The following is a 15,463-nucleotide window of genomic DNA, read 5'->3' as shown; positions in this document are numbered from 1 at the left end:
TCTTTATCCACATTACTACCTGAATTATAAAGGTTTTTTTTTGTCTTTTTGTTTTGAATAGCCTTTCTTCAAGAGCTGGTAGATCGGGATAATTCCAAGTTTGAGGAATGGTGTATTGAAATGGCTGAGATGCGTAAGCAAAGTGTGGATAAAGGAAAAGCAAAACACGAAGAGGTTAAGGAGCTGTACCAAAGGTTACCTGCTGGAGCTGGTCTGTAAGATATTCTAGGACAGCACTGTTGTCATTAAGTGCCTTGTGTTGTTTATGTTCACAAAAAATGTATCTGAGCAGACTTTTTCCTGCCCTTTCTATACCCCACTTAAGCAGTTTATACGTTTGAAATTACTATGTAAACCAGTAATAACATGATGTGTAGCATTCCCTACAGTTCTCATTAACATGTACTTTAAAATTGGGAAGCTGTTAATAAATTGTAAGGTGTAGGCCAGCACTTTGCAGGCGTGACTTCTGTAGATTTTTCCACTTGGTGAGATACGCATTTGTTTCTAAAAAATTATCTAATTGCATTACTCTGGAAGCAGTTTGTCTGGTTTTTTTCTTTGCATATTTTGTGCCCTAATAGTATTAATAGGCATATTTTTTATGAATATGATTTTTATAGTATTTGATTAACTTGAAATTTATTACCAAATGTTACAAGGGGGGTAGAATAGTTTTCTAGTTCATTGATTAGTGCACATAATCCAGCCATCCTTTTTTACTGTTTATCCAAATGTATGCAGTGTCTCAAAAAGGAAACCAACCTTTTGAAGGCTAACATGCCTTTGGTTATAAGTTATATTTGTCATTTCACAGACATGAGTTCCCCATATCTAATTGTAGCTGATGGAAGACAACTCGGTTCTAGGCAGCTTGCACTTATGGTTTTCTCTTTTTGATCTCTTAATTTTTCAATTACAGTTACACCTTTAAACAAAGATGATTACAAATTGCCTTAACAATAGCTTTTTAAAAATCTTTCTAGGGGCTAGGGTTTAGCTCAGTGGAAGAGCTCTTGCCTAGCATGCGCAAGCCCCTGGGTTCAATCCCCAGCACCTTAAAAAAAAAGTTCTTTTCAAACTGCTTCTTCATTTGATTCTGACCCTTCTTTGTAACCTGTTACTTGAACGCTGTTCGAGGGTTGGGATTATCCTAAAGAATTGGACTGATAATTCAACAGGAAATTATTTGGAAAGGAACCCATGATTCACACCTAAATTTATCCGCCTTGTTCAAAGGAGTTGGGACCTAGAAATCTGTTTTCTGAACTTGATTCACAGTTTCCTGAATTCTGCACAAGAGAAAAAGACTTCCTGGATCTAAAGTGACATGCTGTTGTGAGGGCTGGGGGTGTAGCTCAGTGGTAGACTGCTTACCTGGCTCGCAAGAGGCCCTGAGTTCGATTCCAGCACTAAACAAAGAAAAAAGAAAGAAAGAAAGAAATGCTGTGAATATTGTGAACCACTCTATAAACTATACAGTCCAAAGATGTTATATGTCAAATTATCACTGTGCTTCCCATGGCTGTTTTAGTTAGTGTATAAGAACCTGTGCTTATGTTTTTAGAGTATTTCTCCATGTTATCTATACTTTTATCAACTACAAGGTTTATATATATATTTTTTGTCCATTAGTAATAATTTGCATTGTGGGAAGTAACATTGTCCTTAAAATGATGTAAAAATCTCAAAGTCAGTGACCATGGTTTTGTGCTGCCAAAGTCTTCATTATGCATTTTCTAAATGTTTGTGAACATATTTTTTAAAGGGCCAATTATCCTAACATCTCTGAGGATATGAACCCTTTGGCTCTTGTTATTTAATTATTTAGTTTGAAACATACTTAAATTATTTCTAGGTAAAGTGTTTCAAATATTTTTGGTACTGTGACTGTTCAAATATCTTTGATACTGTGATTGTTCTAGGCTTGTATCTTTCCAAAAGAAAATTTGTTGCATTCCAAAAAAAATTTTTTTAAACTTTGGTTCAGAGGGGTTTTTTTGGGGTTTTGTTTTGTTATATCTCCCTTCAGTAAATGTTTTAACAGTTGCTCTTCTGGTTCAAGCACTGAGATGACATACAGTCTGGTATCCTCACCTTGACCATGAGAGTGGATTCCTTCCTGGGAGTTGGCTGCATGCCTTTGGAAGGCAATACTTTAGCAGTTGACTGAATGAAAAATACTAGGGGCCACCTTTGAGGGCTTTGCTACTGAGTCTTTTTTTAGGGAGAGAAACATTTGTAGTATAATAATTTTGCCACAAGCAAAGTCTGTCTTGTGTAAATAAGCCTTGTGCTATACCCCTGTTCTCAGGGACACTCTTGGAGAGATCCATACAGTTCTGAAAAATAAATTGAAAATGGAAAGACCTTGTGAACACAGCCACTCTTCTTTCATGGGTCCCCCAGCACACTAAAATGAAATCTGGAAAATGGCTGAGTTAATAATCAGTGTGGTGTTAGATCACTATGTGGACCCAGTTTCTGCTCTCTTCTGTTCTTACTATAAAACCATGCATACTTTTTATAAAATTTTGTATCTTATATTGACCTATTTAAAAGCTAGAACCATAAGCTTTGTTTGGAAGTTTTCAATAGGTCTCTAACAGGGGATTGGAAGATGTTAAAAGTACCTGCCTTTTTGACTCATAGGTGTTTAAGGTCATCGTGGGCCTGGATTCCAGCAGATACTTCCTGGGAAAGGAATTACATACACTTGAATTTTCCTATATTTCCTTTCCTTATAATGAGTAGTTTCTGATGGTTTTATTATTTCAATTGGCAAAGTAGACATTGCCCTCTCTTCACTCTCTCTAGCCTGGGTAGATCAGAACACCTAGTAAATTTTCTTGAATAGTTGCTCTGTATCATAATCTGATTTACCCTTCTTTGAGAGTCTTCAGATGACTCATAATTTTAATCTCTGTGATATACCTGGGGCGAGATTAGAGATGCTGAGCCTTTTATTTCCCTCTTAGTGGCTCATTTATCTTTACATTCTTGAGATATACCCAGTGTGCTCTGTCCTTGCAGGTTAAACTGCATAAATGACAAATAAAAAATTGGAGGTGTTTAGAAAATAATTGATCTTACCATGTTATAGGATGCCAGAACTATGTGACCTATACCACATCTTAAGGTCTTCTGGTTTATATGTTGTGTGAATGCATAATTAACTTTTCTATATCTCTTTCCTTCCAAAAAGCTCAAAATGCTTCATATATCTTATCTTTTACACTCAACAACATCCCTGTGAGGTAGGTAGAAGGCAGGTATTATTACCTTCATTTTACAAATAAAAGACCTGAAGCATAGAGTTTAAGTGACTTGCTCAAGTTCAGTTTCTCATTGGCAGAACTTGGATTAGACTTTGGTCCCAACAGGAGGTCCTGTGCTCTTCCTCCAGTGCCCATCTTAGAGCCTCCCAGTTGAAAGCTCCTTGATGATATCCAGTTTTAGCTCAAATAGAGATCTGACAGTTCCACATTTTGATTTTGTAAAGACTGACAAGTCTACAGTGGGAGTTAGTTTTCTAGACATATAACTCTTAGAAGTGTAAAGTTGGTCAAAATAGCTTTGTATTGAAGCATATGTCCCTCAGATCACACCAAAAGTAGCATCTAATACAAACATGTGAATTCAACCTCTGTATGTTTTCTTCTATGTTTTATGCTGGGACTCACTGGAGACCTTTGTAAGTAATCAAAAGCTGTCCCTTTATTTTTAATTTTGACTTTTAGGGAATGCTGGGATTCCCTTTCTCCAAATTCAAATTCGTTTTGAGATGTTTGGTTTTAAATTTTTGCAACTGAAAAATTGATCATAATTCACTTCCAGTGTACTTTACCCTGGAACTTGTTTAAAATGTTACTTTCTTGAAATAATAATGAGATGAATGGATCATGACATGGATTTTGAAGGGGGATATAACTTTTTTTAATTGACACCAATATTATTTTGGATGCAGAAAAGTCAGTAGTTGCAATAGGCTTGTAAAATGCGGTTGTAACTGTCAAGGACGATAATTGCTAACTTGGAGCTCAGCCTTGTTTCTTTTTAAATTTTCAAATGTATATCACGCATTCGTGAAAAGTGTTTATAAAAGTAATTGATGAAATAAACATAGTGAGGGATGAAGTTGTGTGATTTATGAGCCAGTGTGGAGCATGACTTGTAGTTTCCACACAAGGGTGTCCTGATCAAAGCTCTGCTGTGCTATGAAGCAAGACACTTCTCTGTGTGGATGCGTCTTGTAGAATGGGGTTAATAATACCAGCCGATCTCATAGGGTGCTGTGCAGACACTGGCCCCTAAAGCAGAGGAGATGATTAATTGGGGCTTCGCCTTGCTCCTTAGACCACTCTGAGCAATGATCCTACTGATTTTGCTAACTTTGTACAGTGCATTGTCTTTTGAGGAAAGTGACTATATGTTTTAGTACAAACACTGTAAAAATACATAGTGTCTTTCTGTTGCTTTCTTCCTCAGAGCCATATGAGTTTGTCTCCCTGGAATGGCTTCAGAAGTGGCTGGATGAGTCGACACCCACCAAGCCTATTGATAATCATGCTTGCCTGTGCTCCCACGACAAGCTTCACCCTGACAAAATTTCAATTATGAAGAGAATATCTGAGTATGCTGCTGACATTTTCTACAGTAGATACGGAGGAGGCCCAAGACTAACTGGTAACTCCAGATATCTTTTCAGCATCTACAGTTCACGTGGGCCAGGCACCATGGTGCACGCCTATAATCCAAATGGCTTGGGAGGCCGAGCAGGAGAATTGCAAGTTCAAAGTCAACCCCAGCAAGGTTGTGAGGCCTTAAGTAACTTAGCAAAAATAAAAACAGGCTGGGGATGTGACTTAGTGGTCAGTCGCCCCTGACTGGTTCAATCCCTGGTATAGAAAAAAAGAAAAAGAGTGCATGTGGGCCTCATGAATTGGGGTCTGGTGATTTGACACAATTAGACCAAGTGTTCCTATAATTTGGAAGAAGGATTTGTGAAATAAAGTAGATGTTTAGCAGTGTTATTAGAGGAAGTTTATTTGATGCCCCCTCCGACCCCCACTGTACCAAGTAAACAAAATAGGACCCTTTAGAGAAAACTGTCTTGTGGTAGTTTGTGGGTTTCCATTATTCTCTTCAAAGTATTTGAAACTTTGGTCGATTCTATATCCCAGTCCTCCCAGGCTCTAGGGGATTTCTGACAGGCTGTGGAATGGTACTCAGGCAACCATCTACGCTGCTGGTTGTTACTTAGTTTACAAGTAGTAAATGCTTGATTTTACCTTGAATGGTAGATCTCTGTATAGCCAGGTGTCTGTAACCTCTTGGTTCTGCTTACTTTCCTTGAAACATTTTATTTTCAGTGAAGAACTGGCAACACTGGTCCCTCTGGATTATAAAGGAGGCACAACATCCTCCCTCTTTCTGAAGTAAATGCTGTTTTCTGATTGTGTACAACTTTCTTTCCTTTTTTTTTTTTTTTTGGTGCTGGGAATTGAATTGAAAACTCGACCTTTTCTGAATTTTATTTAGAGACAGGGTCTCACTGAGTTGCTTAGTGCCTTGCTTTTGCTGAGGCTGGCTTTGAACTCATGATCTTCCTGCCTCAGTCTCCTGAGCCGCTGGGATTATAGGTGTGCGCCACTGTGCCTGGCTATAAGTTACTCTTAACTGACATTTAGCTACAGACTTCAGTCCTTATATACACACCTGGAGTTTTGCTTTCTAAATTTCCATTCTAAATCTGGTGAAATTAATAAGCTGTTCAAAGGAACAAACAGCAATGGAAATGTCTTTCCATAGAATCACTTCATATGATTCCTTGAAGTTTTGCATATTTCAGTCAGGCCCTTTGTTTCTTTTTCCTTTAGTATTCTCTGCTTAGAGGATCACCTGGATACAAAGGTCCTTCTATTTATAGTTGTCAGATGTAATGACTTCCCGCAGCCTTAATTATTTGATTATCATCAAATTTGCATTTAAACCTTGTAATGTATTATACTTTGTTTTTAAGTAACTAGAGCAGACTAAAACATTTTGTCTCTTCTTATAGGTAACAGTTGCTGTCTTGAAACCTAAATCACCAAAGTAATTTAAGATATATACCCGTGTGCTATATTGCCAAAGTTTGTCATAGTTTAGAATCCCCCTGTTTATGAAGTGTCTACAGCCTTTTCCAAAGGAAGCGTGTGTGTAAATGAAGTGTTTCTTTTCACTCTTTCTCGCTTGCAGTGAAAGCCCTGTGTAAGGAATGTGTAGTTGAGCGCTGTCGTGTATTACGCCTGAAGAACCAGCTAAATGAAGATTACAAAACTGTTAATAATCTTCTAAAAGCAACAGTAAAGGGGTACGTTGCACAGCACATTGATCATGATAAACTGAAAATCTAGAAGTAATAACGAAACATCTTATTAAAAAGAGTTTGGGTTTTCTTTTCTTTCTTTTTTTTTAAAGAGAGAGTGAGAGAGGAGAGAGAGAGAATTTTTAATATTTATTTATAAGTTCTTGGCGGACACAACATCTTTGTTGGTATGTGGTGCTGAGAATTGAACCCGGGCTACACGCATGCCAGGCGAGCGTGCTACTGCTTGAGCCACATCCCCAGCCCAGAGTTTGGGTTTTCAAAAGAAGGTTGAAGTAGATGGCAAAACTAGATCAAAAGTTAAGTTGTGCAGTTATTAGTGGCCTAGTGACAACATGAGTGTCAAGTCAGCCGCTCTTTGCGGCTTCCATCCACTGGGGAGGAAGGAGCAGAATGTGGGTCTGAAGCCCTGTTGGGGTGGGGGCTGCTCAGTCCCCTTCTTCTGTGAAGCCTGTGAAGTGGCTGGCACTGAGCCCCTGTGGGAGGTTGAAGTAGGATGGCAATCACTGGAGCCCAGTGGGGCATCTCTTCAGAGAAGGTCAGCACATTGGAGTATGCTGGGCCCCACCTATAGGGCACCTTTGTGCTCAGGGACATCATTAATGGATGGAATTTTGATAATTTGAGAAATAAGTTAATTTCTCTCCAATGAGGATTAATATAGTTGACTATCTTGGGTCATTTCACAAACAGCCTGCTGAGTGATGTGCTATGGTGCAGGTGCAGGCGTAGTGGAGTTCTGCGCGGCAGCTAGAATGCACAGCTGTGTGAACAGGAGTAGAACCAAGTAAAGAATGTGCCTATGTAATTGGCTCAATTAGTATAAATGTAAATAGGAGGTAGGAGAAGTAGAATAGGATGGAAACAAGCTGTTGGATACCTGCAGGTCCGTGTAGTGAGGCCTGAGCTGGCCAAAATGAGGAGGTGGGTTAAGGAAAACTGCACCGCAGCTGATTTTGAATGTGATTCTTTTTGGTGTGGCCTTCACAGACCTAGAATGGAGGAGAACATTAGGATGATTCTAACATTCACTATGTTCCACAGCACTGATGGATTTTGGGTGGGGAAATCCTCCTTGCGGAGTTGGCGCCAGCTAGCGCTTGAGCAACTAGACGAACCAGATGGTGAAGCAGACCAAAGCAACGGGAAAGTGAACGGCAGCACCTTCAGTAAAGGTACCTCATTGTGAAATTGAACATGTCTGTTTATGGTAAAGTTGGTTTAATACCCATCTATGTAATTTCAAGACATTTTTTTTTTATTCAATCTAAATATCTCAAAAAGAGGCAAGGGCAAATCAAAAGTTTGTTCTTGGTAGGTACTGGGGGTTGAACCCTGGGACCTTTTTCCATTGAGCTATATCCCACAGTCCTTTTTATTTTTTGTTTGGACACAGTCTCAATTACGTTGCCAAGGCTGGCCTCAAACTTGCAATCCTCCTTTCTCAGCCTTCCCAGTCACTGGGATTAAAGTTGTGTTCCACGGTGCTCAGATAAATAAGAGATCTGTCAACTTTTGAAAGTCAGCAGATTCCTTTCCATGTGGAATTCATTTATGACCAGTTATGCTTGACATTGGCCGAGCTCTAGGGAGTCTGTTGCATATTGCAGAGGCTTTATCAGCTCAGTACATTTTAGTTTCTGGTTTAGGTGCCACACTCATGGGTTGCCCTGGTCAAGAAAATGCACGTGAACTTGTGTGCTTTCCACTGGGAGAGAGGGCAGCTTTCAAATAGGTGCTTGCTTGTAAGTTCTTCAGAGACACCTGAGAAATCTGAAAATGTTTTCAAATACGAAATTGTGTAAACTGCAACCAAAACCATTAAATTTTATTTTTTAAACAGCACTTAGTACACAAAGGAAATTAAAGCATTGAAATTAATTTTAGGATTAAAATGGAGACTGGGGATTTGATAATATTCATCGAATTAGAGCTTAGTTACCCTAAGCCATAACCCCCACACAGGTTATTTTTTTTTCTTTTATTGTATAGGGGTTTTAACTCAAGGCCTCCCATATGCTAGGCAAGTGCTCTACCACTGAGCAATATGCCCAGCCTCACTTAATTTCTCATTTCCTAATAAAACAAATATATTTGTTTTCATATACCTTAATATTCCATATAACTTAATATTCATAACCTTTTTTTTTAAATTGAAATATCTGGTGCTTTCTACGCTCAAGCATTTTATATTTTCTAACTTTATATTATTTATTTGGCACAGGTCATGCCATGTTACTATCATGTTTTTTAAGAAAATTAAACCACAGTAGTCATCATGAATCTTCAGCTCTCTGAGCTATCTTCTTGGTTGGGTTCCTGTGGTTGAGAGAGGGTCACCACTGAGCAATCCTGTCAGCCCCTTTTCTTTTGGTTAAAATATTTATAAATTTAACATTAATTTCAGGGGTCCCCCTGACCTTTTTGAAAAAGCAAGTTGTTTTAGAGGTATTGCCATGATAGTGTGTGCTGAGTGTTTGCTGTTTCTTTGAGCCTCGTTATATATCAATATCAATCTCTTCTTTTTTAAATTATTTTAATTTTTTTTAATTAGCTACACATGACAATGTCTTCGTTTTAAGTAAAGTGGGATGCCATAATAAAAAGCACAATGAAGGCTGGGGTTGTAACTCAGTGGCAGAACGCTTGCCTTGCATGTGTGAGGCACTGGGTTCAGTCCTTAGCGCCACATAAAAATAAACAACTAAAATAAAACATGCTGGCCATCTACAATTACAAAAGAAATAACAAAAAATAAAGTAAAAAGCACCTTGAATGTTGGCCTAGCTCAAAAATATTTTTCTGGTTGCATTCAAGATAATATGCTTCTCTCCTTTCCCAATTCAGAAAATTTAAAAGCTTGAAACAGCATAAATTTTAAAATGTTCTGCTTCAAAGCCCTCACACAAGACACAGTCACTATAAATAGAGGTTTTTGTGTGGTGGTGGTGGTGGTGGTGGGGACTACCAGGGATTGAACTCAAGGCATTTGGCCATTGAGCCACATCCCCAGCCCTGCCTATTTTAAAATTTATTGGTTGAATTTCATGGAGTGAGTGTATTATATTTATTTACCCAATTCTGTATCAGCCTTTTATAATTAGTATGTAAAGATCAGAAGCAGTGAATTCTTGTACCTATATTTTTGTCACATTTTCAGATTATTTCTGAGATCAAATACAAGAAATTATTAGATTAGAAAATTGCTACCTAGTGGGCTAGGAATATAGTTCAGTTGATAGAGTGATTGCCTCACCTGCATAAGGCCCTGGGTTCAATCAAAAAGAAAAGGAAGGGGCTGGGCTGTAGTTCAGTGGTCAAGCACTTCCCTCACATGTGTGAAGCACTGGGTTCGATCCTCAGCACCTCATAAAAATAAATAAAGATACTGTGTGTTCATCTACAACTAAATAAATATTAAAAAAATAAAATTAAGGAAAGAAAGAAAATTGCTACATATTGACACGTTGGTACATGTTAATGAGTCTCCTTCAGAAAGTATATAAAGATCTTGTTTCTATATTCTTTTTTCAATACAATATAGCAGTCACATTAATTTTTATAAGTCTGACATAAGAAAATGACTTAGAAGTGTTGAGGTTTATGTTTTTCAAAAATTATTGAGATTGACCATTTTCTCAGTGGGAAAAGTTAGTTACTCATATTTGTGTGTGACAACAGTTATCTGGTCACGTGTTTTGTTTGCCTGTCTCCCTCCCATTTCCCCTTCCTCCTCCCAACCTCTCTTCCTCTCTGTGTGTCCCCCGCCAGGGGGTGTGCGGTTCGTCTTGTTTTGTAGTACTATGGATGGGACCCAGGGGTGTTCCACCACTTAACTGCAGCCCTAGCACCCCACCCCATACCCCAAGCATTGAACCCAGGACCACTGAGCCACATCCCCAGCCCTTTTTAAATATTTTATTTTGAGATAGGGTCTCACTAAGTTGCCCATACTGACCTCAAAGTTATGATTCCTTTGCCTTATCTCCCACAGAGAACTCTGCCTGGTTCTGCTTGAGTTTGTTTGTTTGTTTATTTCCTTTGCTTTTGTGCAGTGATTGGATCAAACCCAGGGCCATGCATGATAGGTAATCATTCTACCACACCACTACATCTGTAACCACATTAGAGGTGTTTGTTGGTTAGCAAGTGGTCTTTGCATGTGTAAAGAGTATTTTATTCTGATCCCCAATACTCAAGATTTCTTTATTCATCGTCCCAATGTACAACTATAAAATTTATTCTGAGTCTGCTTTAGAAATACAGATTTCATCAAGGACTATTTTTTTAAATATTTATTTTTAAGATTTGTTCTTTTTAGATACAATAACTATTAATTGGTAATGCTTTAGTGTGTAGGTAAAGCAGGAAAATCAGATACTGGAAGAGAAATGTTAACAGGAACAGCAAGCAGAATTTTTATAGTATGTTTGATGCTAAAGTTTTTATTTTGTTTGTGTTTGGAGCTTTCTTTTCAATCCATAAAAGAGTAGGTAGGTGAAAATGACATGTCATGAAGATGACTAACTTGGTATATAGCACAATATTCTGCAGACTTTAACTAGAATTAATAGGATATGTAAATTATTTTTCACATTGGAAGAAGGCACATTGTTTTGCATAACCTAAATCATTAAAAAGCTAACTGTCATTGACGTATTTTTCATTCCTTTTAAGGGAGAGAAATATAATACTTTTGAACAGAACTGTGTAGGAATTACTTGAATCTAATTTTCAAAATCATTTGAAGTTCTCTTTGTTCCAAATTGTGCGGAATAGCTTGTGTGCTGCTGTGAACTTTTAAGTCCAGCTGTGAGAGCAGTTACCTGTATTTCTTTTGATTAGATGAATCAAAGGAAGAAAGAAAAGAAGAGGAGGAGGAATTAAATTTTAATGAAGACATTTTGTGTCCACATGGTAAGCTGGAAGCATGTTAAACTGTTATTAGTTTGACCTTAGCCAATTGGAAATGTCTTCGTGATGTCCCCAACCTGTTCCAGGTACCAGGTCCAGTGCAGTAGTGTGCTGGATCTGAACCATGCTCAACACTAACGTTCTGTTCTCCTGCCTGGCTTGTCAGTCCTTCATGTCTTTTCTTAACCTTGCACAAAATATAATCTCCCGTTTCACCTGTATTTATAGGAAACCCTAGGGAGCAGACTTCTTGTCACCTAGTGATGTTAAAAACTTCTGAGTTTGGTAGGAAGACTGTTTACCATTTCTGCACCTTCATCCAATTTGATAGACACAATACCTTTATTTCACTTATTTATTTTTTATGTTGTGCAGAGTATTGAATCTAGTGCCTCACGCATGCGAGGCAAGTGCTCTGCCACTGAGCCCCAGCCCCGGCACTTGGATTTCCTCACTAAACCTTAGCTTTCTAAGTGAGCAACATTTTTATTTTTATTTGTGGCCCACATAACTAGGTGGGGGTCATTCTGGAGTGGTAATTGGGGACTCTCTGGATCCCCAGTCTCCAAGTCCTTCTCATTGGTCCACCTTGTTTCCCCATTTGTCCTTTTCACATTAGGCTACAGTAGGAGCACAGCTGTGCAGAGGAGGTGGCTTGAGTGGTGGCAGCATGGGTAGATAGTACGGGAAGGGAGAGCCAAAAAGAGACAGACTTTTCCAGTGGTGCTTCCACGTCAGTGTTGCTTCCACGTCATTGTTGCTCACCTCAGAGCCTGGGAGGGCGTCATGACCTGTGCCGAGAGCTGTGGCACATTTCAGGCTTCGTGCTGCCCAACTAAGCTGGCCACAGCAGAACAGCCTGCCACTTTCTCCTCGTCCTCCCCTCCCTTCCCACCTCTTGTCATGTCAGGGTCTGCAGATTGGTTAGAAAGTGAGGCAGGGCCCAGTGAGCTCAGGTGCCCCCTGCATAGTGTCTGCCCCTCAGCGCCCCTGCACTGCTCCTATCTTGAGCTTCCCCTGGAGCTCGGCGGCCCTAGGCAGTGCCATACTTGGCCATCTGATATTTCCACGGGATAGCTCCCAGAATTGAATAGACTTAATCCATTTTCTGACTTTTGTTTTTTAACCCCTCCTTCACTTTCACATGCCCTTGCTTTCTGGGTTGGGGGCAGACGGTTATGCACTACAGTGGATCTGAATGCTTCCCAATTTGCCGACTTAAAATTAATTTTTTTAAAAGTCTCATCCATCATCTTTTTAACCTTAAAAATTTTTGTTACTTCTGTTCTCTTCATTCATTGTTGTAGTTTTCCATATTTAAGAAAACCTCTTGAATGCTGTTTCAGGGGGCACTGAAGATAAACATGGTTTTGAAACCTGGCTTTGGGCTGGGGGTGCCCTCAGTGGGTGCATGTAGCACGCACAAGGCCCCGGGTCCCGCCCACGGACCCTCACGCATCAGTGTCTTGGATATTCTTGTGATCAATTTGTTAGGTTTTGTTTCTTTTTTATTTTGAGTGTGGCAGGTATGGTCAATCAATGGATCTTCATTCCCCTGCGCTCTGGAGGGAGGAGCCTCCTACCTGCCTTAACTAATCTTGTTTATTATACCTCATTTGCTTCAAAGTTGTTTACTTCTTGTTTGGGGGCTTTTTCATTCCTCTTTGGATGTTCTTTGCCAGTGTTGTTATGGTATGAACTAGATTTTATGGGGTGGGAGTCTGTTTATCCAGAATCGAATCTCATTTTAAAGTCTACTCATATTTTTGCCAGAAGGATTTGAGTATTAGAATATCCAGTTATGTTTGCATCCCTCTCGACTAGTTTTATCTTATTGAGAGGTAGTATTTAAAGGTTGGAGTTCGGTAGGCATTTTCTTGAAATGTTACTTAAATGTTTTTTATTGCAGGCTACTAGTCTAATGTCTAAAACTTTGTATATTACATGGAAAAATTGATTGTGGTGAAGTTGTACACACTGTTCTAATTATACAATCAGTAGGTTAAATGAGAGGGCAGCAGAATTTTGGGTCCCATCTTGTCTCTGCAAGAGTTCTGTTTCTATTCTTCACACTTGAATAAATCCTACCCTTAAAAAAGAATATGTGTGTGTGTATATATGTATATGTGTAAATATATACATAAAGTTAAATTTAGAAACATGGCTAACTAGAGTGATTTTTGTATTTATCACCATTTAGACTACAGCAAATGACTTATTAAAATACTTTTTGGCCAGGCACAGTGGCTCACACCTATAATTCCAGTGACTCAGGAATCTGAGGCAGGAGGATCACAAGTTCAAGGTCAGCCTCAGCATCTTAGTGAGGCCCTAATAGCTAAGGAGACCTTGTTTCATTTTAAAATAATAATTAACAACAATATAAAGAAGACTTAGGATGTAGCACAGTCGTAAAGCTCTCCAGGGTTCAATCCCCAGTAACCACCAATCCCCCCAAATAAAAACTTCCACTAACTTTTGAATCACTAGCACTGCATAAAAATAAATAAATAAGATAAAAATTTCAGAGTCTACTATCAATTCCTATGAGCAACGCGTATGCTAGGCACATGCACTGCCTCTGAGCTACACACTAACCCTGTGCTGATTCACACCTTAAAGTGTGTGTGCATGCGCGCCATTGTTTCTTTTTTGAATCCGATAAGAGTATACCACAAAAATACAAAGAAAGAGTCCTTTTGGGGGTTTGGAGGGGGTGTCCGGGGGGCTGGTGCTGGGCTTAATCCCAGGACCTTAGGCTTGCCAGGCAAGTGCTCTCTCTTTCTTTTTTTTCTTTTTTTTTTTAAGGAAAAGGGAACCTTGAAGTTCTTTCTGAATCAGGTTGTACAAGTCTATCTTTTTTTTTTTTTTATTTTTTAGTTCTTGGCGGACACAACATCTTTGTTGGTATGTGGTGCTGAGAATCGAACCCGGGCTGCACTCATGCCAGGCGAGCGCGCTTCCGCTTGAGCCACATCCCCAGCCCTGTACAAGTCTATCTTGATCTTTTTTTTTTTTAATTGTGTTGTGTGTCACTACAAGGGATGTACACCTTTTTTTTTTTTTTTTTTTTTAAGAGAGAGAATTTTAATATTTTTTTTTTTTTAGTTTTCGGCGGACACAACATTTTTGTTTGTATGTGGTGCTGAGGATCGAACCCTGGCCGCACGTATGCCAGGCGAGTGTACTACCCCTTGAGTCCTTAATGATACCTGAGAATAAGGCATTTTGGAGTAAGTGATTTTAATCTCAAGAAGTTAAAATGAACAACCTTCTCAGAAAAATTTATAAAAATACATTATAATCTCATTTATCTCCTAATGAATTTATGAAAACAATCATCTTCTCCTGGGATTATTCAAAGCACAATAAGAAATGAGGGCTAGAAGTTGAGAAGGTGCGTTTTGAGGTGTTAGGATTGTGGGGTGTGGATGAGATAGACCTGTGTGGTTGGACTATGGTACGGTCACATTTCTGATCATCCCTCTGGATATTGCATGGTACACATTAGGTGTTTAGAAACTCACTGGCTTTATTACTCTTAATGCATGTATGGGTACCTTGCCAACAGGCACAGAGAAAAATGCTTTGGGAAACTTACATGTGCCTGAAGAGAAGTGTGGTTCACTAATTTGTCTCTTGGGAACCGCTGAAAGAATGGAAAACATCACCACAATTAGAGAGAAAGTCCCTGAAAAGCTAAATGTATCCAATGAAGTGGTAAACTGAGGAGGCTCTGCTAGGGTTTCAGGTTGCTATGACCTTGGCATTCCAGAGATCTGAGAAAATGTAGGTGTTCATGACTAGAGTCATTCTTGTTGTCTCATGGGATTTTGGAAAGTTGCAGTGGTCTGAAAATAAGTTGCAAATAGCAAATTAGAGCCAGACTGGAGATGGTTTCAGATTGATCAGTAGATTGCTTGCTTGAATTGGTAACTTAGACCATAGTTCTGTGAGGCCTGCCCAACCGTGACAACCATCATTTCAATGCAAGATGATTTCAGTAACTATCAAATGGTAGTCGATGAAGTCTCCAGGGAACAGTGTACAGACCTTTGAGTGTTGCATAGATGAAGTTCTGTGAATGTCGGGGCTCTGTTGTCCCTGCCCCGCCCAACCCCCTTTTACTGCTGCCTTAATGGCAGGGAGAAAGGTTCTTTTTTTTTTTTTTTTTATTTT

General features: G+C 39.0%; 1 protein-coding gene across 3 annotated transcripts in view; it reads left to right on the top strand.

The window, feature by feature from the left end:
• Nucleotides 1-15,463, top strand: part of Usp48 (ubiquitin specific peptidase 48) — a 66,901-nt gene that overhangs the window by 31,800 nt on the left and 19,638 nt on the right. For 2 of the 3 annotated variants that reach the window (XM_026403578.1, XM_026403577.1), the window contains exons 12-16: nt 62-211; nt 4,489-4,686; nt 6,241-6,355; nt 7,415-7,545; nt 11,216-11,287. In XM_026403578.1, the coding sequence (XP_026259363.1) occupies nt 62-211; nt 4,489-4,686; nt 6,241-6,355; nt 7,415-7,545; nt 11,216-11,287 (666 nt within the window). Of the gene's footprint in view, nt 1-61; nt 3,695-4,488; nt 4,687-6,240; nt 6,356-7,414; nt 7,546-11,215; nt 11,288-15,463 lie in introns of those variants that run through there. The other variant, XR_013342137.1, reaches the window with a different exon arrangement.

The sequence above is a fragment of the Urocitellus parryii genome, chromosome 11, assembly GCF_045843805.1.
Source record: "Urocitellus parryii isolate mUroPar1 chromosome 11, mUroPar1.hap1, whole genome shotgun sequence".
Classification (NCBI taxonomy): domain Eukaryota; kingdom Metazoa; phylum Chordata; class Mammalia; order Rodentia; family Sciuridae; genus Urocitellus; species Urocitellus parryii.
The sequence above is the reverse complement of the archived record's forward strand: the minus strand, read 5'-3'. Positions and strand labels throughout refer to the sequence as shown.